Source organism: Leucopleurus acutus (assembly GCF_964270905.1).
Source record: "Leucopleurus acutus genome assembly, chromosome: 15".
NCBI lineage: Eukaryota > Metazoa > Chordata > Mammalia > Artiodactyla > Delphinidae > Leucopleurus > Leucopleurus acutus.
In genome coordinates, this window is record NC_139157.1 from 50,460,354 (window position 1) to 50,486,071 (window position 25,718).

The following is a 25,718-nucleotide window of genomic DNA, read 5'->3' on the forward strand; positions in this document are numbered from 1 at the left end:
CCTGTGTGCTTCACATCTCTCATCCTCAATTTCCTCACCCAGACGACATCCAAGGCATTCAGTTCCGGAACTCAGAGGTTCCGTCATCAATTCAGCATTAATTTGCTTCTCGGATTAGTCCTCCCCTAGAAAATCCCTAAGGAAACAGGGCCCGGGTGAGATGAATGGGGGAATGTTAGGTACCTACAGTGGGGCTGCCAAGAAGGGTGGGCTCGCTACTAAGAGTCAGGAGTACTGGGCTGGCAGATACACCTCACACAGGTGGTGAAAAACAGTTCGAGGGGTGGTTTGATCTACTGCACTGCTTTTTGGGGGTCAGACGTGGCTTTCCTATCTTAATATCCAGGAAGAAGGGAAAAAGAGAATATCAAAAGTCTGCCCTAAAAACTGTCTCTTCAGAAAAGAAATAACCCCACTCCTTAACATCTTCTGAAGGAGTCACTCATCATCTGCACAACAAAAACCTAACTGGAAGGTATGAAGTTAAATAGGATAAATGCATTATCTCACGAACACCTCATGTATTTTCTTTTAGGTCTCTTAGGACATCTCTGTTTACATGCAGAATGCAAAATTTTCATTTTTAAAAATTCCAACCTCTTTCAAACATATTACTAGTCAAACGACTAAGAAAAGAGATGTCTCTGAGTTCTCCCAACTAGATACAAAGACTTCCACATGACTTCTGGGATGAAAAAGTATCTCCCACCAGCACACGGGGCTGGGTGCTGTGGCCTTCTTAGCACATGCTTCCCCATCACTTCCACTCACCAGGACACGTCACAGCCTGCTGGGCCTGCCCCTCACGTCTGGAAAACAAGGTGTTTAGGCTGAGCCCTATATTTAATCTAAATGAAGCTGGTAGGCACTTGCTTCCGTGGCTAGTGAATAAACGGCGTATGCCAAACCAACAAAGAAAGAAAGAAAGGCGCTATCTCCTTTTTCCTCTGGGAGTGAAGAGTGCAAGGAACATCACTTACGTCTGCTTTGCAGCCTGGAGAGAACAGGCAGTTCAGAGAGTCCCATCCCGAAGAATAATTACACTTCACAGGAGTGCAAGTCTTAAAAGGCTTCTGCATTCACTGTGGGTGCTTGTCTACAACCACACGCTCAAGTCTGTTCTTCCTGGGTTCCGAAAGAGCGACCAGCCAGGTATAACGCAACTGCCTCACCTTTATCAGAGATCATGCAAACTCCCCTCCTTCTTCTCTTAAACCAAAACAAGAGATATGGTAGGAAAGAAGAGCCCAGTGAGGTCTCAGGCAGTTTTATGAAATCAAAATCCCTAAAGCTGGGATTAATTATTGATTTTGGAGTTTATTTAGTCAAAGTAGAGGCATGCTTATAGAGGTGTCCCACCTCTATCACTTACCAAGTGTATGGCCTTGGCTAAGTTACAAAGCCACCCCGTACCTCAGTCTCCCCATCTGTAAAGAAGAGCTGATTAAGCATAAAGCCCACAGCAGTGCGTGGCCCATAATAACTGTTCAATTAACAGTAGCTTTTAGTTACAGCCATGAAAATGATAGGTCAACCTAAGGTTGTGACTGCACACAGCACACCCATTCGCACCAATGCAGCTTTAACATACAACTGTTTTTGCCCTTTTTGTGGAGAGGGGATAAAAGCTTTCTAACTTCAACTACAACCTTCCCCGTAGAAGTCAGGGCTCGGGGACCTTATCCTCAAAACCAAAGGCCTCCTCTACAGCCTCCCAGAGGGGATTTCTGAAGAGAGGTCGAGCAGATTGATGTCCCTGATTTCCATCTTCAGTTCTGGGCCATAGGAGCTGAGGACTCAGATCCCTCTGATCCTTGGGCTGGGAGCCAAGCCTTCTACACGGCTGCCAGGCAAGCTTCTTCTTATGAGCCAGATTGTTCCTTAAGGCCCTTTACTCCTCTGTAAATGCATCCTTAATGGCAGAATTTTTTCCAACATACACCACCACCACCCCATCCCCCAAACATGCAAGCAGCAGCCCATCCTTTAGGAAAACCAAAATGGAAGTGAACTAACATGTGTGCATTTCCTCTGTGAGCAGTGGCCGCTTTGGGAAGCATCCCACCGTCGCAAGCGCTGAAGTTCCCACCAGCTGACTGACCTCTGACTTCTTTGAAAGGCCTGCGCGCTCCCGGAGCCCAGTTTCGAATTCTGCTCACAGCGTTAAGGTCACCGTATTTCGGACTCTCCTCCAAACTCTGGCTCCAGACGTGAAGTCTCCCAATGCAGCTTTCCCCACCACTGCGCGAACCTTCTGACGTTCCAGCACCTGGGCCTGCCTTCTTGCTCCTTCCCAAGACTCTTGGTGAATCTGAGGAGACTAACTTGCCTGCCCTCCCCATTCCCAAGAAGAAAACCCAGATTACTGTCCCTCTGAAGTTCAGCACCCAAGCCACGTCATCTCGGAGAGAGCTTCATGGAGGAAAAGGTATTGCTAACAGCAGAAGAATTCGTAACCCAAACTTAAGTGTCAGATATAAGAGCATTTATGAATCTCAGGCAACATTCTGAAGCAGCTGCTAGGAGGTCCTGAAATGAACTTCCAAGACCCGGCCAACCGACTTGTTCTTCACACTATTTATATTCCTAAAGCCATCAGCTGTGTTTGATATGGGTGATCATGAGGCCCTGTTTAATGGACTCCAGAATCTGGGGATACTGACAAGCAACAGTAAGCTGTTTTTTGCTCTTTACCTGGCTTCACCTCGCGGTGGGAGAGGCCGTGTGTCCTGCAGGACTCTGGGCCAAGATGCGCGTGGCACCTCCTCACCAATGCCTCGCCTCGACCTCGGCACGAAAGCAGCATCACCTTCCCCTTCACTTCACTCGCCCTCTCACACTGATTACACCCAGCACATTTTAATCTTATCTCTCTCCCACATGTCCCACGTCTGTCTGTGGGTGAGTCAGGCGACTGACTACTCCCCCTGTCCGACGCTGGTCTTAAACTAGGAACATTCCCCAAAGACCAAAACAAACAAGTACGGGGAAAAGATCACAAAACAATAAGAATCCAACCTAAACACGAGTCCTCTGAACACAGTACACACACTAGGATGAACACGTGGCTTCCTCTGTGCACCTGAGTGCATCGTCTATTATTGTTGTCTGGGGGAGGGGGGAGGTCGGTGCCCTTGACTGCACGGAAAGCTACACAGCAACAAGGATCTGTGCAAAGTCTATTCTAGGGCTGAGAACTCTGTTACATCTCCACAGATACCACTGCAAGCTCTCTGTTCATCTCTTCCTACTCTTATCAGGCCTCTGAAGTCAAGATGGCATGAAAAATTTGATTTTTGACTGCTAATCTGCACCCAGCAGAATTCTGGACTTAGCAAATGACTAAAAGCAGTGGTTCTCAAACTTCAGCTTGCGGCAGAATTACCCGGACACCTTGTGACAGTACAGATTGCTGGGTCCAGACTTTCTGATTCAATATGTTTGGGGTGAGCCCAAGAATCTGAATTTCCAACAGGTTCCTAGGTGATGCTGCTGGTGTGGAGACGATGCTTTGAGAAGCACTAGCTTAATGAATCAGAACATGGTAGAACCCTCTATTATATCAGATTAGGTTGCACAAAAGAGTGAGTTTCTGTGTCTCAGATTTCAAGAAACGTACAATGACTCGAAATAGCACTGTCTCTTCTTAGGAATGCCTGAAAACTTCAAAATTAGTTAACTAAGGTCCAGTGGAGACTAGAAAAATGAGTGGGGGCTGGAAAATTTTAAAGACACCACATTCATTTACACAAAAGAAAGTAGAGAGGAAATCCTAGTTAAACACAGTTTATTAAATAACGATGCCCGTGTCTTAGAAGCCAACTGTTCTCTTAGATCCCAATTTGATAGTGCTCCTTCCTTTTTATATGGAGCTTCCAGGGAGCAAAGTCTACCTTGTAATCTCCCCATGGAGAATAGGGTGGAAATAGGCCTAAAAGTCATTACTAAATTGGTTGATAACTTCCACAGCCAAAATCTCTCGCTTTTCTAAGACAGTGTTCTCAACCCTAACTACATTGTAACTACGTGGCAGCTTTAAAAAATATAGAAGCCCAGGCTCCATACCTAGAGGTTCTGACCTAATTGGTTTTGGATGGGACCTCGACACTGATGTTTTCCAAAGCTTCCCCGTGATTCTCAAATACGGCCAAGATTGAAAACCACTGATGCAGGAGGAAGTTCACAGAGAAATAATGGGTGATGGGAAAGAGAGAAGGGCAGTTAAGACTTCTTTAGATAATGTCTAATGAGACAAAACAAGAAAGAATGGGAAAGTAGCTGGGAACGACTAGGACAAGTAAAACTGAGGCTCTTAGATTCTGAGACTATCTAAGGATCAACCCAACACTGGCAGTCTTAGGTTCAAAAATCAGAAACAGCTAGATAATCAAGGAAGTACCCTCAACTGCCAAAGACATGGCAACAGTCCAGAGGACATATCAGGAAACCTTTTTTAAAACGGTACTATTTTTTTCAGAAGAGTTAATAACTAGGAACTTGAGGCAAAGAGCTTTTAATGTCTCACAAACAAATCCTCTAAACGTTCAACTTTGAAATCATGCTCCGGAAAAACAATAAAATGTATCCTTGAGCAAAGTTAAGTGTTTTTCTTTTCCAAAGGGGAGGCAAGAGGGAAGAGACTGCAGCAGTAACTCTCAGAGCCCTTGGTAATTGAACTTATCTCCCCAGTAACCACACTGACAAGTGAGTTTTCAAAGTTGTAAAATCATGTGATGCAGATGATAAAACCAAGATAGAGTTATTTTCTTCTCTTCCTTCTTGACTAAGCACAGATGCATGAGGTAACAAGCCGGAAAAGATAGCTGAAAGCTTTATGATCCTTTTTAGGGCAGAATGATGAACACAAAACAGACAGCAGAAGAATGCAGTGTTGGTGGTCAGTGGACAGAGCAGGGAATCTCAGCGCAGGTAACGCAGACAGACGTCAGGTGAAAATTATCTTTGCTCACAACAGGACAAACACTGGGAGCCCAGAGAGAAAAACCAGATGTTATCCCACTGCGCTAACAGTTAAAACTATCCATCAATTTAAAGCCTTTGATGTGATTAGAAAACCAAGATGTGGGAAAATCTGCATCTTAAAAATGAGAATAGTGATTTTTGATAAAAACATTCACTTGTTAAAATCAATTTGGAAGATGGTAGCTTTCACTAACACCTTAAGTTAACTTTCCTAATTTGACACATGGTACTTCACTTAATTCAGTACTGACTGCCCACAAATTAACTTGAAGCTTTCCCTGAGTTTATGAGACTATCAGAATAAACCTCTCCCTTCTCCCAAGGAACACCTACTAAAAGATGCCTACAATCGGATGCCAGGGAATTCCCCTGGCAGTCCAATGGTTAGGACTCCACACTTTCACTGCCGAGGGCCCGGGTTCAATCCCTGGTTGGGGAACTAAGACCCAGCAAGCCATGCAGCGCGGCCAAAATATATCAGATGCTAAATTTCACCTTGGCAACTAACATGAAGGTTGAATGCGGTAAAGTCTAACATATGGCCCAGATCACCTAGACTCTCGGCCTGAAAAAAAGGATCTTTCTTGGAAAGGAAGGGCACTAAATAGGACTGATTTAGATAATTCAGTTCAGCAGAGGACATGCATCTACTCAAACAGAAGGCTGTAAACTTATCTGTATTGGACAGGGTTGTAGATAGAAGGCCTGATCGAGGTCACTAATTTCAAGAAACAGTATACTAGCTCACCTAGGAAGCTATCTATCAGGAGCTAAAGAGCCCGAGTGTGCTACAGCAAGCATGCTCACACCCATGGCAGCTGGAAGACAACTTTAAAAGAATCAGGCCCACAACATTTCCAAGGCACACTCCGGGTTTCTCAGGGTTACACAAATGATGCACCCCAAGTAACTGATCATTGTTCTTTTTTTTTTTAATTAATTAATTTCTATTGGAGTATAGTTGCTTTACAATGTTGTGTTGGTTTCTGCTGCACAGCAAAGTGAATCAGCTATATGTATACATATATCCCCTCTTTTTTGGATTTCCTTCCCATTTAGGTCACCACAGAGCATTGAGTACAATTCCCTGTGCTATACAGCAGGTTCTCATTAGTTAGCTATTTTATACATAGTAGTGTATATATATGATCACTGTTCTTTTAAAGAAATTCAGGAGAATGCTTGGACTCAGAGTTTCAATTTTTTACTTTTTAAAAAAAATTACCTTGCCTAAAGTGTACTCTATAGGCCACTGTTCATTTACATGATAGGTATATTCATAAATGGCAAATTGATGCTGTTAATGAGACTATTCTGACAAATAACTAGTGAATAATGGTATGTCCCTTCTCATCCTACCGCCTGGGGAAAGAAGAAAAAAACAAAAAGTATGAAGGGTGCGATTAACAAGTCCTTGATTTGGAAATGAAGGCTACCACGAAGCCCCAGAACAGCGATCATATAAGGTAAAAATTCTAGAAGAAATATGCAGCAAAACGGAGTTTTAAATTAGGTAGAATTTTTTTAACATCTTTATTGGAGTATAATTGCTTTACAATGGTGTGTTAGTTTCTGCTTTATAACGAAGCGAAATACATATATCCCCATAAGTAGAATTTTTTTAAGGAATTTACCAACAAGAAGTTCTAACGGAGAGATCTAGAGAAAGTGTTTTTACTTTATGAAAACCTTACAGCATTAGAAGAAAAACTATACTGAGTTTTTTAAAAAAATATCAAGTAAACTAAAAATGAAAAGAGAAAGGACAGGAAGGTGAGCAGGAGGCCTTAAACATCACTCAGACAAGCTTAATGTGAAATATGGAACCAAGGCAATTATCTAGATAATTTACGATGAAAGAACGATCATTTTTGAAATTAATTATTAGGACACTTTAGGAAAAAAGGCAGTTTTAAGATCTGATTTATGCGAATCAATGGCTTAACTCTCCACTTGATCTTTTTAATGTAGTACCAATTTTCAAGGAGACATCTAACAAGTTGTACTGGATATAATTTTATGCCCTGCTTCAACTTCAGGCCTATACCCAGAGTTGTGCCTTTAAGAGTCCACAGAGGCCAAGGCCGCCTTCTGCGCAGCTGCCTCTGGCCCCGTCACCCTCCCCCACACCCTGGCTGTGCTCAGCTATCAGGCAGAGCCATTCTGCCTGCTCCACGTTTATCACGGGTTTTCAGTCTATCTTCTGGACACTGTCCAGACACTACTCACCTATCTTTACTGTGAAACTGAGAGTTCTAAAATTTTTTCCAACACACACATGGGATTAGTGTTCTGCAAGCCATATTTTATCTCAGGGGGCATGGGTGCTACCTTCCTACGGCCAATTAAAAGCATCATTTTAGGTCCTACTCATACATATTTTACCTTGAAGACAAAAGCAGTAAGCTCCTTAATAAGATAAACGCTTTAACCTGGCCAGCCACTTGCATTATGCAGCATTTTCTGTTTCTGTCTTAGTACCTGCCTTTAAACCCGTTAGCAACTGCATTGCAAAGGGTCGACCACCTCACAAAATATGCTTAATACCTTTAATTATGAGATCTGACTCAGCAACCACACTTCCGCCAGAAACTTCTTATAAATATTTTCTTTTTTTCTCCTGAAATCCGTTGTTCTTGGTGGTATTACCTCCATCCACCTACCTACCCAAAGCCTACAGAAACAGAGATATTCTGTTCTACCAAGGCAGAAATTTCTCAGAGACAAAAGCCCAACCCAAAGGATTTCCACACACCATGTATCACTCTGTTAGGTCTCAATACTAATACACTATTTATCTGACCCACAGTAAACCATGGTTACACAAGGCAGTGTCCAAACAGAAATGAGAATCCCCAAATCAAACTCCCCCACTAAAAGCCCAGGCACTGTCTGGATTCTTAAAATTATTAGCTCATGCAAAATCAGAGGCAGGAGCCTAAATCATGGGTCTCCGTCCACTCCCCCAACAACACAGAGACGTGCTAGTTACCCTGAGTCAGCCACAGTTCGGAAGATAAACATTCAAGACAGTATTCTGAAAGATTAATAATGGGATTGACAGTAATATATATAAAGAATGTGGCACACAGTAGCAACTTACAAAATGGGAGCTATTTAATTTTACTGCTGTCTCACCCCTACCGAAAGTCCCACCCGCACTCAGGAGGCAGCAGAACATACTCGAAAAGGCAAAAGTTCAAAGAAACCTGGGTTTGAATCCCAAGCAATTTACTGAAACCTCTCTGAACCATTTTCTTGCCTTTAAATTGGGATTTATATTTAAATGACTATCACGTAGGATCAATATTCAATGTAAAAAACCTAGCTGATTGGCACATAGTAAGTGTTCAATAAATCACAGTTACTACTACTATTATTATTATAACTAGGCTTCAGAATATCTTGTGTCAACTCCTCTTTTTACCGTAAAAACAAAACTGTGCTTCCAGTTGACTTATAACCCTGGCTCCCTTTCCCAAAATTATCATTTTGAAATATGAGAAAAAAACAGATGCAATTCTGATTCTTAAATACTTCTGAATAATTCAGCCCAAACACCTACGAGGTACCTAGAAAATACCTGCTGCTACTTGGATGAGGACAACCACTCTATGTTCTATGCTCCACCGGAATTGTTGGGTTTTGTGGACATAAATGTATACAGAGGGGACGGGAGCCTTAAGGCTCAAGTGTGTTGAGACTCTGAAAGGCCTTGAACCAAGCATAGGAGGAGCTGAGGGGACTCCAGAGGGATTCTGGATTGGCCTTACTGCCACCATGGATGGCAGTGAAACTGATGGGGCTCCATCTTCTCAAGCCTGACTGGGACAGGGAAGAGAGAATTCTTCAAAACTCACTCTCCTTTCGCTGAGGACCCAGGCTGCTCCCTGCCCTTAAAGACTGACGGTCCTAGACCAAATGGCTCAGCCAGACCTCAGGGCCTTAGAGTAAACCTCAAGTCCATACTCCACAAGCACAGCCATTCCACCAGCTTCACGAAAGAGGCCAAAAAGTAGAAATTGAGTAAGGAGAGTGGGAGGGTTAGGGAGGGAGCCCAGAGTACAGGCTAAGCGGGAGGGAGGGAGGGACGAGTTGTAGCAGTTCTCACTGGGAAATCAGGGGAATTCATGCCTCCCTTCTGTGCCTCAAAGCAGGATGAAGAAAGCAGAAATTTAAATTACCAGAAAGCAGCCTATCAATGATTAACATTTTAATTTTAATCTCAATAAAACCTTTTTTTTGGGGGGGGTGGGCAAAATATGTGAAGGGGGTCAAAAGATACAAATTTCCAGTTATAAAATAAGTAAGTCCTGGGGATTTAATATACAGCATGGTGACTGTAGTTAATATTTGTATATCTGAAAGTTGCTAAGATAGTAAATCTTAAAAGTTTTCATTACAAGAAAAAGAAATGTTAACTAGACTCACGGTGATGATCATTTTGCAACACATATAAATACCAAATCGTTATGTTGTACACCTGACCCTAATAATATTGTATGTCAGTTACATCTCAATTTAAAAAAATAAAATAAAACGTTTTTACTCTTCTCTTCTATCTACAACCCTTCCTGTCCCTCTCTTCCACCCCTGTGCTCCTATGTTTGTTTCCTAGAGCGAGCAGCTTCAAACAACAAAAACTTATTCTCTCACAGTGCTGGAGGTTAGAAGTCCAGAATCAAGGTATGGGCACCATGCTCCCTCTGAAGACTCCAGGCGAGGATCCTTCCTGGCCTCTGCCTAGCTTCCGGTATCTCCCAGCAGTCTGATGCTCCCTGGCTTGTAACTGCATTGCTCCAACCTTTGCCTCAGCCTTCGTGCAGCCTTCTCTGCATCTACCATGTCCTCTCTTCTCCTCATAAGGATACAAGTCATTGGATGTAGGGCCCACACTAATCTAATATGACCTCATCTTAACTTAACTAACTACCCCCGGAAAGACGCTATTTCCAAACAAGGTTACATTCTGAGGTTCCAGGTGGACATGAACTGGGGGGGGGAGGGGGGGGGCAGATATTATTCAACCCAGTACAGCTGCCAAATGAAAATAAACCACCACCACCAAAATATGGGGCAAAGTGGAGGGATATGACAAATTACAGCTTCACAGAACTACAGAACTTTAGATGATAAAAATGTCAAAGTTATCATCTCCAGTGGATCCATAACTACTAAATATGAATTACGAATAATGTAGCTTTTGCCTTTCTCTCACCCACAGGAAAATGAAATCTTGGAAAATATCAAAAGTCTCAATCAAAAGAGCACTAAAACACAGAACCATCCACTGACCCAGACACTTGACATTCGGTGAAGTTTGGTAGCAGGTATAGATGAACATTCACATATATTATCAAGAGTGGAGCAGCAAAAAGATGTAAGCCAGGGGAAGACATTTTTCAGTTAAAAACGCTTTCATTTAACTATTTGGGGATGAGAACTGGACCATGGGTCTTAGAAGACCAAAGTTTCCTTTTAAAAAAGTTACCTTGGGTTTTTAAACACTCCCTCCTGCAAATTATCCTTTTCTAACAATGACATAAGCCTACACGGAAGCACTTTAGAGTTCTTTTTTGTTGTTGTTTTTAACCGAGGTATTATTTTAGCTATGTGGGGGGAGAAAACCTTGAGATCAGTTTGAAGACTTGGGTACACCCTCTGCTGGCTCTAAATTTAAAGAAAATTCTCAATGGTTTCAGGAGCCAAGTTATTAATTTCACTAGACATCCAAACACAAGGAAAAATATGATGTGGATTCTCCCACACATACACACACAGAAGTCTTCAAAGAAATAAATAAGAAATTATAAAACACATACTGAAAACTGCCAAAGGCATCTGTTGGGTTTATTACGGGTTCACTCCAGAGGAAAGCTAAGGCATTCGCTTATCTGCGTGTGGCAGGGGCCACCTCCGACCTTGGCTTTGCCCCACAAGCACGCCACAGCTTTCCTTGCTCTAAGCTCACCTCTCCACTGCAGGCCAGGGGTGCATCTGGACATCCAGGCACAGTGAGCCCCCAGAAGATAACCTGGCTTCTTCACCACAGACAATTATAGAAGTAGCAAAAGAGTGCAGGTACCACAGGCCACCAGAGAACTTAGCCTACTTCACTCTGTAATGTTATCCCATAGTAGGGACTAACACACTCCAGAGAAAAAGCCTCAAGATTAAAACCACAAATAAAAAGGTCCAAGTGAAAATGCACACTCTTGGGTGAAAAAAAAAAAAGGCCCAGCTTGAAACATACTCTAATTATACATTTGTGTTTTACCAGGAAGGAGTGATACAACACAATATTCTACAGATGCTTGCTATTATACTTCTTTTTCCAACTGGGGAAACTGCAATACTGAGAAATGAAAGTTGTTCAGTCAAGAATAAAATGGTTAGATGCTGAGCCTGTCTGGGCAGTGATGCGATCAGAATTGGGATCTTCTATGATAATCACCATCTGAACCACCTATTCAGAAAACTACTTCTGAAGAGCTGCAGACTAGCCCTGGAAAGGTCCAGCTCCGACTGCTCGGTATCTCTTCTTCCTTCATATGTGACTTCTATTTTCCAATCCATAAATAAAAAACTTCAAGTACATCTAGGATTTATACCCCCAAATGCAGAACATTATGGACAACTCAGTTTTACACCACAGCTCTGCTCCTGTAGTGGGTAAGTATGTACATTTTAGGCTGAACAATGCCATGGTGACTCTTTCTAGACAGTCATATTGATGCTGCATAAAGCGGGGTCCACACACAGAAGGAAGACTTGATTTCAACCTTCTCTTAAGGAAAAGTCATCCGAAGATCAGGTTTCCCTCAGTTTCCGTGATGGGTAGTGACTGGCACTGATGAAGTTTTCAAGGACCTCTACGCTAGAACTGCAGAAATAAAACACTACAAGAAATGCCTTAGATAGCAGAGCATCATTTCATAATTACACTACATCATATCGACACCAACGCTAGGAGGTCTGGGCCACCTTCATAGCTACAAGTATCCAAAAGATTCTACACATGACGTCACCCCACTCCTGAGTCATGTCATCCCCTTTCAATGTTACTATCCCAGAACGAGGCTAGGCTCATGGGCTGAGGGCATAATGATCCCAAGAGCAGATCCCAGCATCAGAAATGCTTCTGTCTGTTAGACACCTTCCTTACTTTCAAGGCTTTTACACTGTAGTTGAGAATATACAGGAGTCACAGAAAAATGGCAAAAGGAACAGACAGGAGTCAGAGGGTGGGCAGGGTAGGGTGGGGTTGAGAGAGTAGGTTTTTCCAGCAAGGTGAGCGGAGAGTGCTGATGCAGAATGCAAAAAGAGAAACACAGCTACTGTCCTGCCAGCCAGCCTAGAGGATGGGGGAGGGGAAGCAGAGGAGAGAAAATGAAGTAAGAGTTTGCAGAAATGGAGATGACTAGAACAGCTGTGAAACCACAATGGTTAGTAACAGATATTACAGAATGCTAGTGCCCTGGGTTCAGCTCACACAAACACTCTTAACTCCACCCCTGCTAGCTGTGGGTCCCTGAGGCAGTCCCTCACATGCTCCTGGCCTGTTTCCTCCCTTGCAAAATGAAGTAGTTATATGATTTTTAAGACTTCGTTTAGTTCTGAATTGGAGGCAAGAAGCAATACAGATGATTCGACTACATCAAGGCTCCACATCCACTCCGAGAGGCCGGTCCTATACCACAGCCCCACGAGACAGAATTGGGGACCCCGGATTAGTCCAGGGCCACAGGCATGCTCTAATCCGGGTGGGCCTGGGAAGGCCCCAGCTTCTCCCAAACAGACCCAAACTGCAGGAGCCACATGACAGCGGTCTTGCACCTCCAAAGCAAGCTGAAGATGATCTGCAGAGAGCTAAAAGCCAGCTCCAAGCCAGATCTCAACTTCGACTTTTCTGTTTGCTGGTAACTTTTCTGCAGAGAGCCGAAGCACTAAGGAAAGTAGAAGTACAGAGGGGAAAAAAGGCAAAGAGAAGGGACAAGTCTACAGAGCACAGATTTGCATGTTTATTTTCTGTCTTCCCCCAAGAGAACACAAACTCCTATGAACTGGAACCTTATCTGCCTTGTGCTACCACTACATCCCTGGGCCGGGCAGAACGCCCTGCACACTGTATGCCGTTGATACATACTTGCTGAATGAATCAAACGGCATGAAATGCAAACGGGTAAAAAGGTTTTTTCTTTCCAATCTTTCACTCACTTACTGTACGCCAGCTGTATCATCCACTGATACTAACCCACCTACATATGTGTCATCGCCAGCTCCTTCTATAGCAGCAAAAAGCCAAAGTGGTCTTCAGGGCTCCTCCATTTGTGATACAGGAAATGGTGAGGAGAAAAATGAGGAGTCAAAAATAGGAGCAAGTCTGTTCCTCACAGACAAGATGAATGAGCACGAAAACAAAGCAAATTCCCATATTCTCTCCAGCCCAGGGAATCTGGAATCTGATCAGCAATGGGTAATCTGGTACCTCCCCAGAAGGCACTGGCCTAGAAAGTCTTATCTTTGCATTTTTATAAAGATCCTTGGATGAATGGTATCTGCTAAACTTTTTGCAAACCAAGTAAATGACTTTTTAGTGGCACAAGGCTTCTTCATTAATTTTCCAAACAAAAGTACCTTGCAGGTTTTAAGTAAGCATCACGAGTATTAAAAAGTTTAACTACAAGATGTTCTTCTATGGTGTCATTCTCTTAAAATAGAACCCTCCTAAAAACTCCTAAAAATAAGTCTGCATAGTTTCATTTCATTTTCGAAGAAGGAGATAAACATATCAAAACAAACAGCTTCTTTTTAAAAGAGTCTCTCTGCTACACGGGGCTCACCGATCAAAGTCTAAAAGGGCCAATTTCTTCACCTCACAGGTCGATGACACAGCTTTGAAAAAGAAGAAAAACAGTCCCCCTGGTGTACTGCTGCTGTAGAAAGAGGAAGTATGTTAGTTGAGAATCACTGACGAAGACAGTACTGCCAAAGGAAATTACAAAACAGCATTTTAGCAACAGGGGCCAAGCTGAAGACAGATTCCTCATACATGGCATGATCGTAACTGGCCCTTTACTCCAAAAGGTGACTGAGGTCAAAATTAGAGGCCAAAATGGAATTATTATGAGTCTGTCATTTTGAAATTGTTAAAAATATTTTTAAATGTCAAAGTTGCAGTTAAAATAACATTTTTTAAACACAGTATGTTGAAAAGGAACTGGGTGCGTTCATCTAAAAAGCTAGAACAGTGAGGACGTGAGCAAGCTTTATGCGGCAGGTCAGCCCTCATCTTTCAACCTTGGGAAGTATTGGTGAGAGGACACATTCTCACATGAAGGAAGACTCGGTCTCTTGAAGAACCATCCTCTGCAGCAGCAGCCGAAGTCCTCACACAGTATCTTACGTTTATGAAATTGTAGGAACCACCACAGAAACTCATGGCTGCCTAACGTGACTGTGCCCTGACCCACGGGAACCACAGATGTGTGGACCTGTGTAGGAGAATCAGTAATAAATGGGCCTTACCAGGTAAACCCTGGAGTCCTAGAGGTCTGCCTGAGACAGGTGGAAACAGACAACTCACCAGCTCAATTACAGGTGCCATGCAAGTAAGCTGAATCTGAATTAAAGGAAACATAACCTTTTCCCCTCTTAACCACATCTGATTATTCATTTCTACTTTCATGCCCGAAGTAAGGGAACCTGCAAGATAGCCATCACCTTTCTCCCTGGCACAGTTTGCATCGACAAACTTCAGTTAACCAAGAGCTTCCTCCTTTTGTTAAAATGCTCTCTTTTTTGCCTCCTTTGTCACTTCATAGTTCCTAAGTACCCATCCTGATAGGCACCAGACAGCTTTAAAAACACTGTGCACTCACTCAGCCTCCATCAATAATCAGCCATCTTCCGATGTTGAAACAATAACCAAGATTTTTTAGATTGAGAGGCAAATATGCTTTTCAGGAAAACAACTTCTAATTACATAAGACTACTCAGTATTTAATAAATAACCTTTAAAAAGGATCAATTTAAAGAGAAAAACAGTGTGAAAAAGATCTCTAGAACCACGGCTACTAACTACCTCTGTACTAACTAAGTGTGTGACCTTAGAAAAGTCATTAACTTGAAGAATCAAGTTCTTCACCTATAAAATAAGGGGGTTGAAGGAGATCTACAAACCTCATCCTGGCTGTACATTAAAATCACCTGAGAAACTTCAAAATAAAACTAAAACAACCCCACCAACCAATGCCCACACATCAGCCCAGTTAAATCAGGTTCTCTGGGCACTGGTATTTTTTAAAAGCTCCCAGGTAATTCTAACATGCAACCAGGATTTTGAGCCACTGGTCTCAATTCTGATCTCTAAGGCCTCTTTTCTAATTCAGTCTACGATCTTAAGAGTGATAATTCTGGATAAAAGATTTCATAATACAATAGCCCAAAAAGCTACAAAAGAAGTAAGGCCTAGACCCTGCATATTATGCCTATGTGCACACATGACTAGGAGAGGTTAACCTGAATTCTAGACATTTTTAGAAGTTAGAAACCTGCATGCATAACTCAGAATGAAAGTAGTGTGGTTTAAATGCACATGCATGCTTCCAAAATGAATAATCATGATAGAAATCAACTCCTGAAACTCGGATGCATGGAAATGGGTCACAATTAGCTCCTGACCTCTCCCTTGTCCCTCTTCTTCCACCCCCCACTAAACCACAAGCACAAAAAAGCTTGGCTATTAGTCATAATCGGAATGTGAAACCAGCAGCCCCAGTTTCAAAGGGCATTCTCCATCATCAAAGATTTGGAAGTTCCTGCATGGCTGCATCTTTTGATAAAGGTCATCTTACAAAAATTCTTCAACTAAATTATATCCCTATAGTCTTCAAGGATTAGTTTTTGTGTGATACTCAGAAACAGAATTGGTATAAAATTTTCAAGTAAAAATACTCATAGAATATGTGCCCTGTATTAAACATATTAGGGCTGGGCAGTTTCAATTCACAATATTTAATAGAATTTTAGTTAAAGAAAGATGAGATAACAGAGAAGGAAAAAAGAAACCATGAGACCAAAAATAGGACAGAAAACCACAAAGTTTATGACTAGGCCCAAAATCTCTACTGCAAATCCTGCAAGCTACATGAAAACATAATTAATCCAGTCTCAACTCATGGCTACTTTTGGTAATACCACTTCCTCACATAAATCTTAAATTCAGATACTATAAAAAATTCAAATACTATAAACTGGTATTATCTTTAACTATAAACACGATGCAAGAAACATTATTTGTGGAGTTTAAATTACTTTCATAATCTTAAAAATAATAAGAAAGGTAAAAACCCTTCCTATGTTAACTTTTAAACTAACTTAAAGCTAACTTTTAACTAACAGATTTTCTGCCAAATTCAAAATATGCAGAACTAAATTTCAAGTGTGAGAAATTTGGAAAATATCCCACCACCCCCCAAAATCCATCTTCTTAGATCCCATAAATTCACCCTTTCCTAACACTGAACCTTGAGATTAACCCTCACCATCCACTTGGAAACTCAATTTTTAAAGGTATCACATTAGCACTGTTTTGAAACAGAACTCTCATCTGTTTCATAAATGTTTCTCATATCACACAACTCATATTCCTTTGCAAAGCAATAAAATTAAATCAAATGTAAGATTCATAATATCAGCATTTGTTCAAGGATGGGCTACATCTGTGGAATAATATCAAAGCACGCATTTTGCTTTTAAAGTATCTAAACAAGCCCTTCCCAATACTAGCTATAAAAAAAAATTTTTAAAGGCACTTTGCAAGATTTTTTTAAAGCAAATTAAAAGTTAATAACACTAAATTCTTCAGCTTTTTCATATACTGACTCTCCTACAGTGTTTCAGTTCTCCGCCTAAGGTCAAATTATTCTTATTTTACACACCCACTGGAACCCAGGAAGTACAGGGCTCCCCAAAGACAATGAAGGAAAGGACAGAAGGAGAAAGCAACTACCTCTTTAATTAAGATAAAATAAAAAAAAGCTAACTTGTTAATAGAAGCAACTGACAAACGATATGTATCTCCAACTGCACAAGGCACAGGGCTCTCTTTTGCCTGGTACACATTCATATCTTAGCAGACGGTACCAGGAGCATGAGGTGCAAGAGCAAAGCAGCTGGGTATCAGCAGCCCCGCAGGGGGACAGGAGTTAATCTCTTTGGATGCCCAACTGCAGGAAGTCATTACATCATAGGCCTGTCCACACCTCTCTCCCTACCACGTGTCCAGTGCCCCAAGAGGCAGAAAAGGAGCAGTAAAGAGCCTCTCTTCGGGTTCACTTATAATAATAGGTAGAAGCCATTACAGTCCAGCCCTGCCAGCAAACCTCCCTCCCAAAGGCTTAGGTGAAGCGCCAGGCCCCGGTCCTCCACACCTGGACCCCCTGCCTCAGACAGGGTCAGAGTCCAGGCCTCAGAGGGGAAGCAGCAGGTGCAGCTAGTCCCTGTCGAGGTGGCAGGGCTGGCCCGTTCCAGGTCCCAAATCATCTCAGAGGCTACTCCGAGGCAGGTTTGCTGTTGAGACATCTCTGAGGAATAAAGGTGTCAACACAGGCAAGGAAAGAGAACCGGCCAAGAAAAGGTTTACAACCACTGCTTTTTGTCATGGGATCGATGTGCCTGTGGGAATTAATTAACACCCACAACCCCGAAACTTGGACACAAGGGTTCTCATCCAGCTAGTCACAACACACCATGCTCCTGCGACCTACTGGAAACCACAGATCCAACCTCACCTCCGGGCACCGATTCCCAAACACGTCCCCTCACTCCACCCGCAGCGGCCTCGCGTGCACCCACTACCGGGAAATCGACTCCAAAGTTGGCCGAGGACCTACCTCCTCTGCGATGACCCAGGAATCCGGCAAATGCACTCCTGTTCGTCTGTCCTTCCCTCGCCAGCGTCCCTCGCGCCCTCTCCTCACCTGGCCATGCCCGAGGCTTCCCCAGGAGCCTCCTCTCCCCCTCCCGCCGCCTGCGCAGCCATCCCCGGGTTCCCCTCCTCCCGGGTCACACAGAACCCCCAAAGCCTCACAGCGGAGGCTCTCCCTGCCAACCCCTTTCCCCGGCGCCCGCAGGCGCGCTCCGACGAATCGAAGGCACATCTCGCAATGCGCTGGAGGCCCGGCGGGTCTGGCCGCCCGCCCCAGGTGAGTACGCACCTTCCAGCCGGCAGAGCTGTTGCTGTCGCCCTTATCCTTGAAGTAGGGCACGCAGCGCACCATCCACTCGTAGATCTGGGACAGAGTGAGACGTTTGTCCGGGGAGCTCTCGATGGCGCGAGTGATCAGGTCAGCGTATGACAGGTTCCCCCAGGCGTTCCGTCGCGACGAGCATTTCCTCGGCTGCCCGGAGCCCCCAGCCGCCCCCGGCTGCGGCGGTGGCAGTGTCTGCTGAGGCTGCAGCGGCGTCTGCGTCCCCCCGCTCAGCGCGCCCGCCGCGGGGGCTGGCCCGGACCCGGGGTCCTGCCCTCCCGGAGCTAGCATCCGAGCCGAGTCCTCCAGGAGCAGCCCTGAGCCCAGCGGGCCGCCCGCGCCGCCGCCGATCGCCATGGCCGAGCCGGCCCTACCGCCGCCGTCCTCGTCGTCTTCATCGTCCTCCTCCTCGGGGATCATGGAGTCAGCGGCCGCCTCCCCCGAGGGCTTGGCCGGGCTCCCCTGGAGCTCCGGCCTCTGCAGGGGCCACGTACAGGAGCGCGGCCGGCTTTGGGGCTCGAACTCCGGGTCCAGCTCCACTTCGAGCGGAGAGAGCGGGGCCGGGGAGGCCGGCGCCTCTGCCATCTTCGCCGCCCGCCCGCCCGCGGCTCGGGCTCTCGCGCTCTCCTCTCGCGCCGGGGCGGGGTGCGGCGGGGGAGGGACGGGGGCGCCGCGAAGACTCGGGCTCCCGGGCGCCGCCGTCGCCGCTACTGCCGCCGCCTGGGGAAGCACGAGAGAAGAGAGAAGGAGAGTTGGTTATCCCGGGCTGCAGCCCAGTCCTCGCCCGCCGCCGCCGCGGCCACCGCTTCCCGATCGCACCGCGCCCGCCTGCCAGGAGCAGGCAGACCTGGAGACGTGCGTCCCGCGGACCTGGCGCAGCAGACGCGGCCCCCCTACCAGGCCGCTGGGGAGACTGGAGCGGATGGACGGGCTCTCACGGGGCACTCCCCACTCCGCACTCCCCCCGCTGCCGCCGCGGAAGCTGCAGGTCTCTCCTGGGCTAGGTGGCGGGGCGGGGAAGAAGGGGGAGGGGCGGGGAAGAAGGGGGAGGGGCGCGGGCCGCGCCTTTAAAGCGGGCAGCAGCCCGAGCTGGCGCAGCCCAGCCGTGGTCAGAGCCCGAGTCTGGGCGGGCGTGCGTTTGTTTATGTTTCGCTCCAGCCCGCTCAAGTGCTTCCCGCGGCGACGCCGCCAAAGTCTGTGGCGTCTTCGGCTCTTCTCCCAGTCCCTGGCCCTGCCGCCTCCGCGCCCCCCTGCCACCCACCCTCCTAATGGAGGGCCCAAGCCCGGGGAAGGCGCGAGCAGCTCCCTTCTCCCCTCTTCGCCCGCGGGCTGAGAGGGTGAACGTGGGTCCGAGAGCAAACGGGCTCTTGTCACTTCCAGAAAAAAAGGAAAGAGGGAAGAAGGGGGGCAAGCAGCTCAGCGGGTATTTGCAAAGGGTCGAGCCGAGCAGCAACGGCCACTTTGGGGGTTTGTGTGGTTTATTTTCCCGCGGGCGTCGTGTACTCCACCCCCTTCCCTGTAAGAGGGAGAGGAGGGGGCAAGTCGGAACGTCAATCTTCCAACAGGTCGGGAAGCACCAAGTCTCCCGGGCCGCCAGAAAACCCGGACCAGCCCGTTCATCACCTCCTGGCTCCCGCTGCTGCCATCTTGACAGTTTCCCCCCTTCACTCAAGTCCTTTAAAAACACTAGCGGGAGAGAAGAGCGGCGCGCACACCGAGTCACGGGGAGGGAAAAGGGAAGCGCCTGGCCCAGCTCAGAAGCAGATCCGGAGTCACCGGGAAGGCGGCCGACCCGCTGCACAGCTCCGGCGCCTACCTGGGTTCCTTCTCTTCAGGAACGAGGGGGGAGGACTCACAATCCCGCGCGGGGCCGGGGCAGGGCGAGGAGGGGGCGCGCAACCTCGGCCAAGAAGAGGCGCTCCAGCCGCCGCCGCAGCCCGCCTGAAGAACCGCCTGTCAGCCTGCGCGCTGCTGCCTTCCACATTCCTCCTCCTCCCTTCCACAAGCAGGGCGGCCGCGGCAGCAGCACAAAGTTATAGACACACGCAGGGTGCCTCAACCTAAGCTGACGGCGGGCGGGCGGGTCCCCGCCCAGGGGGAGGGCTGGGCGGCGGGCCCGGGTGTGCTGGTGTGCGTGTGTGTGCGCGCGTCTGTGTGTGTGCGCGCGCGCGCCTGCGCGACCCGGCCCCGCGGACCGCTGGCTTGGCTGTGAGGCCGCGCGCCGGGGGCCCGGACTCCGCAGGCTCCAGCAGCGGTCCCCGCCGGGCTCCTCCTCTCTCCCGCGAGCCTCAACGACAACAAAGCGCGGCGCTGGCCCAGGAGAAGGTGGGGGGGCCGCAGAGCCCCAAACCCTCCACCAGCGCAGTCGCGTGGCCTCCCTGACTCGGAGCAGGGCGCCTGGCACCGGGGGTCCCCAGCTAGCGCGTCCCTCCGCCAGGCTCTGCGCCCGCCCTGGTGTCCGGTTCCCCATTAGAACCCGACACCCAGGTAACACCCGAGATAAGATGCTGACCGTAGATGGCAAGGGTTACCTCGGCGTGAAAATACTGGCAAGCGAAGATGTTGGTGCCCTCAGGACTTCGATAAACCGATGCCCTCAGATTTGATCGGGCACCAAGAGGTTTGCACTAACCTAGGACGCTTGACCGCAATCGTGTTTCACTTTTCGTGAATTTCACGGCAAACGAGGGGAGAAGTGTAACTCGGGAGAAAAGCAGATTATTCCACATTCCTAAATGCAAGAACAAATTCTGAACAACTGTGAATGGGAAATAATGAGTCTAATTTTAAAATGACGGCGAAACACCTAATTGTGCATTTTTTACTTTTTAAAAGAAAGCTACTCCTTTAGGTTTAGAAAAATATCTTCACAAGTCCTTATCCTACGATCAGTACCCAAAGTCGTTCATTTGTGCATTAAGAATGCAACACATGCGACACGCACACCAAAATTCTATCCGCTTTGGTTTATAAATATCTTTCCCCGCCCCCACCCCCCAAATCCTTCCAAGTCACTAGAAATATCTTGGAGTCCAAAGCGGACTCCGCAACAACCCTGTACACAAAAAGGTCCAACCCAGCGTACCCAGGAATCCGCCCACCCGGCCGAATCCAGGCTCCGGGCTTTGCGTAGGACCCGTCACTCAAGTGACGCGAGGCCCCGCCCCTGCACCAAGCTAGTTCGACGCGTACAAACAGATGATGTCATTGTATCCACAAGCGCGTGACCCGGGATCTCTGCGCCGCGTCGCCATTCGCTGCGCCGCTTACTCGTCAAGCCGCGCCGCTTACTCGTCAAGCCACGCCGCGCGCTGACTGGCCGCGGCCACCCGTCACCAGGCCCCAGACGCCCCTCTCCGCCCCCCGCCTCCGCCCCCCAACAAATAATAAACAATCGAGTAAAATTCGAAGGAAGGAAGGAGGAGAGGATAGAGTGAGGGCGAACCAGAAGGCAATCCTCCGCACGCTGATGGGAGGGAGAGTTAAAAGGAGAGGGACGTGAGAAGACCGGGGAGGGGAGGGAAGGAGCAGACCTGAGACGATGTGTCCAGCCGCGATGAGGTGGCATCAGGGGAGGAAAGTTGGAGAGCATTCTGCGGGGCACGCCTGGTAATACGGGGGGCGCTAGGGCCCGGCAGCGGCCGGTCTCGGGGCTCCTGGGCGGTGAGCGGCCCGCCGAAGGGGCGGAGACTGGGCCGCGCTAGCGCAGCTCGGGCGGAGCCGGCAGACACGTGCGGGAGGAGGGCGGGCGCGCGCGCGCGCGGGCGCGGCTCACGGGCTCGCCCTGGGCGCGCGGCACCAGCAGCAGCGCGCGCTTGTTTACCAGCGCACGTGGGTGTTATTTTTAAACGGAATGTTGTGCTGGCAGCTCAGCGGAGTGGCGGGCGCGTGGGGCCGCCCGCGCCGGCTGGGGGACGCGGCGGGGCCCGCGCCACGGCCTTTACGAGCGAAGCTCAGGATCAACAAGGCTGTCCCCACTGCGGGCACTTGTGCAGCCGGCCGCTCCGGCTGGGAGCCTGATTGCGAGTTTCGCGCGCTGTCCAAGCCCCTACCGAGACAAGTGTTCTCGCCGCGGAACGCTGCCTTTTGTAAGCTCGGCCGCGGCTCCCTTATTCACATCCCGGGAACAAAGCCACCTCTTTCTTTTCGCCCTGGAGGCCGCGCCAGGCCGGGCTCCGCGGCCACCCGTTCCGGAGTAGAGTTCACACGTTCACACACTCATGGGCACAAAATACCGTCCACGAGGTGGATTCTCATCACCCTTCGTGGTTTGTGTCCCAGCTCCCTTGCTCCGAATGTCCCCGGTCCATCTGTGCCCGTCTCTTGGGCACACATCTCTGCCCACGTACATCTGCCCTTCTACTTCGGTTGTCTGCGGAAGGGGAGGTCTGGGGTAGAGGTCTCTGACTGCTTCCTGGGCTTGACCCCTCTGCGTGCGGCCCCTCTCCTCTCGTTGTGTGCCTGTCCCACTGAGAAGCCCAGAGTTTGCATTTCGTTTATAAGCTGGCAGTGTGGAAGATGATGTACGATCACAGCGCTCAGCTTCAAGTGCCCAAGGCTGGGTAGAATTCATTACCCTGAGTCTGATTTTCTGCTTTGCACGAAGAAACAGGAGGCCAGATTACCCAGGGCTTTGCACTGTGGTAGAGCATAAAATCCAAAGAACTTTCAGTTGCTTCTTTTTAATACTTTAACACACTGTAAAAGAAATCACCCTTTTTCTTCTCTAAATCTAAGCAATCCTTTGTCATTAAGACATAGAAAGAATGTGTTTACACTGGCCAGGCTCTCAGCCATTATATTTTCACTATAAACATGTTGAGTGTCCATTTACAGAATGCATATCCCAAGGGCATTCCAAAAAAATGAAAGAGTTAAAAGATTCAGTAGATTAATTGAGCTCATTGTGACCCTCTTGGTGATTAACAGGGGTAGGGACATAATAAAGCTCTTTCCCTCCAAAAGCTTTACAGTCTTAGGGGGGTGAAACGTTTAAGAGTTCAGTATTTCAAGAGCTTAAAAGCAGTACAAGACAAATACAAGAGGTCATACATACAGTGTTGGGTAATTTTCTAATGAGTTGAGGATCAAAACTTCAAATGGCAGTGACTATAAACATTCAGTCTGGTAAATGTGAATCTTACCCAAAGAATTAACACTTGTAATGTGTCCCTATAAGGAAGCCTTTGAAAACTCAGAGTGATTGTTCCCTTTTAGCCTGAAAATGCTTTGACCTTTGCTTTCTTCTCGAAGGCTTCCTTGGTCCTTCATTTCTTCACCCAAGTGTTTAGTATAGGAAATCGGAATAAGTTATGGTTGAACATTAGGAAAGAGTGCCAGCATTACCTTTGCAGTAGAATTTTTTATCAAAATTTTCCCTACTTATCATACCGTGTTTATTTCTACAATGATTTAAGGTGGCAACCGTCCACTCCATTTTGTAAATTCAATCACTGGAGGAACAAACATTTTTTTTAAAATTTTACTTGAATAAGCTAAGTAATCTGCTAAAACTGTTATCCTTATAAAACAGGAAGAGACATTAGATATCTTTCTCTCCACTATGTGAGGACACAGTGAGAAGGTGGCTATCTGCAAGCCAGGAAAAGAGCTCTCACCAGAAACCAAATCCTATTGGAAACTTGATCTTGGACTTCCCAGCCTCTGGAACGTGAAATTATTTCTTTGATCAGAAGCAGTGCCATGTTAGAGCACTGGAATCACAACTAAATGCTGAACAATCATTGACAGGAAGACACTGGAACTCACCAGAAAAAGATACCCAACATCCAAAGACAAAGGAGAAGCTGCAATGAGACAGCAGGAGGGGCACAATCACAATAAAATCAAATCCCATAACCGCTGGGTGGGTGACTCACAAACTGGAGAACACTTATAGCACAGAAATCCACCCACTGGAGTGAAGATTCTGAGCCCCACGTCAGGCTTCCCAACCTGGGGGTCTGGCAACAGGAGGAGGAATTCCCAGAGAATCAGACTTTGAAGGCTAGCGGGATTTGATTGCAGGACTTTGACAGGACTGAGTGAAACAGAGACTCCACTCTTGGAGGGCACACACAAAGTAGTGTGCACATCGGGACCCAGGGGAAGGAGCAGTGACCCTGTAGGAGACTGAACCAGGCCTACCTACTAGTGTTGGAGGGTCTCCTGCAGAGGTGGGTGGTGGCTGTGGCTCACCGCGGGGACAACAACACTGGCAGCAGAAGTTCTGGGAAGTACCCCTTGGCGTGAGTCCTCCTGGAGTCTGCCATTAGCCCCACCAAAGAGCCTGTAGCCTCCACTGCTGGGTTGCCTCAGGCCAAACAACCAACTGGAGGGAACTCAGCCCCACCCATCAGCAGACAAACAAAGTTTTACTGAGCTCTGCCCACCAGAGCAACACCCAGCTCTACCCACCACCAGTCCCTCCCATCCAGAAGCTTGCACAAGCCTCTCAGAGAGCTTCATCCACCAGAGGGCAGACAGCAGAAGCAAGAAGAACTACAATCCTGCAGCCAGTGGAACAAAACCCACATTCACAGAAAGATAGACAGAATGAAAAGGCAGAGGACTATGCACCAGGTGAAGGAACAAGCTTAAACCCCAGAAAAACAACTAAATGAAGTGGAGATAGGCAACCTTCCAGAAAAAGAATTCAGAATAATGATAGTGAAGATGATCCAGGACCTCAGAAAAAGAATGGAGCCAGAGTTCGAGAAGATGCAAGAAATCTTTAACAAAGACCTAGGGACTTCCCTGGTGGCGCAGTAGTCAAGAATCCGCCTGCCAATGCAGGGGACATGGGTTTGAGCCTTGGTCCAGGAAGATCCCGTATGTCACGGAGCAACAAAGCCCATGTGCCATAACTACTGAGCCCGCACACCACAACTACTGAAGCCCTTGTACATAGTGCCTGTGCTCCACAATGAAAGAAGGCACCGCAATGAGAAGCCCACGCACCTCAACGAAGAGTAGCCCCAGCTCGTCATAACTAGACAAAGCCAGCGCACAGCAACGAAGACCCAACACAGTCAAAAGTAAATAAATAAATAAATGGCCTCCTCCTTTAAAAAAAAAAAAAACCAAACACTTAGAAGAATTAAAGAACAAACACCTAGAAGAATTAAAGAACAAACAAACAGAGATGAACCATACAATAACTGAAATGAAAACTACACTAGAAGGAATCAATACCAGAATAACTGAGGCAGAAGAATGGATAAGTGACCTGGAAGACAGAATGGTGGAATTCACTGCCATGGAACAGACAAAGAAAAAAGAATGAAAAGAAATGAAGACAGCCTAAGAGACCTCTGAGACAACATTAAATGCACCAACATTCGCATTATAGGGGTCCCACAAGGAGAAGAGAGAGGGGAAGGACCCGAGGAAAATATTTGAAGAGATTATAGTCGAAAAGTTCCCTAACATGAGAAAGGAATTAGCCACCCAAGTCCAGGAAGCACAGAGAGACCCAGGCAG

At 47.0% G+C, this 25,718-nt stretch overlaps 1 protein-coding gene across 3 annotated transcripts in view; it reads right to left on the minus strand.

Moving 5' to 3' along the window:
- The window catches only part of FOXO3 (forkhead box O3), a 118,884-nt gene extending 98,643 nt beyond the window's left edge, over positions 1 to 20,241 (minus strand). For 2 of the 3 annotated variants that reach the window (XM_082855987.1, XM_082855983.1), the window contains exons 1-2: positions 20,053 to 20,241; positions 18,204 to 18,956 (exon numbers count right to left, since the gene is read on the minus strand). In XM_082855987.1, the coding sequence (XP_082712113.1) occupies positions 18,204 to 18,821 (618 nt within the window). In that variant the 5' untranslated portion in view covers positions 18,822 to 18,956; positions 20,053 to 20,241. Of the gene's footprint in view, positions 1 to 18,203; positions 18,957 to 19,083; positions 19,195 to 20,052 lie in introns of those variants that run through there. The other variant, XM_082855984.1, reaches the window with a different exon arrangement.
- Positions 20,242 to 25,718: the final 5,477 nt, after the last annotated feature.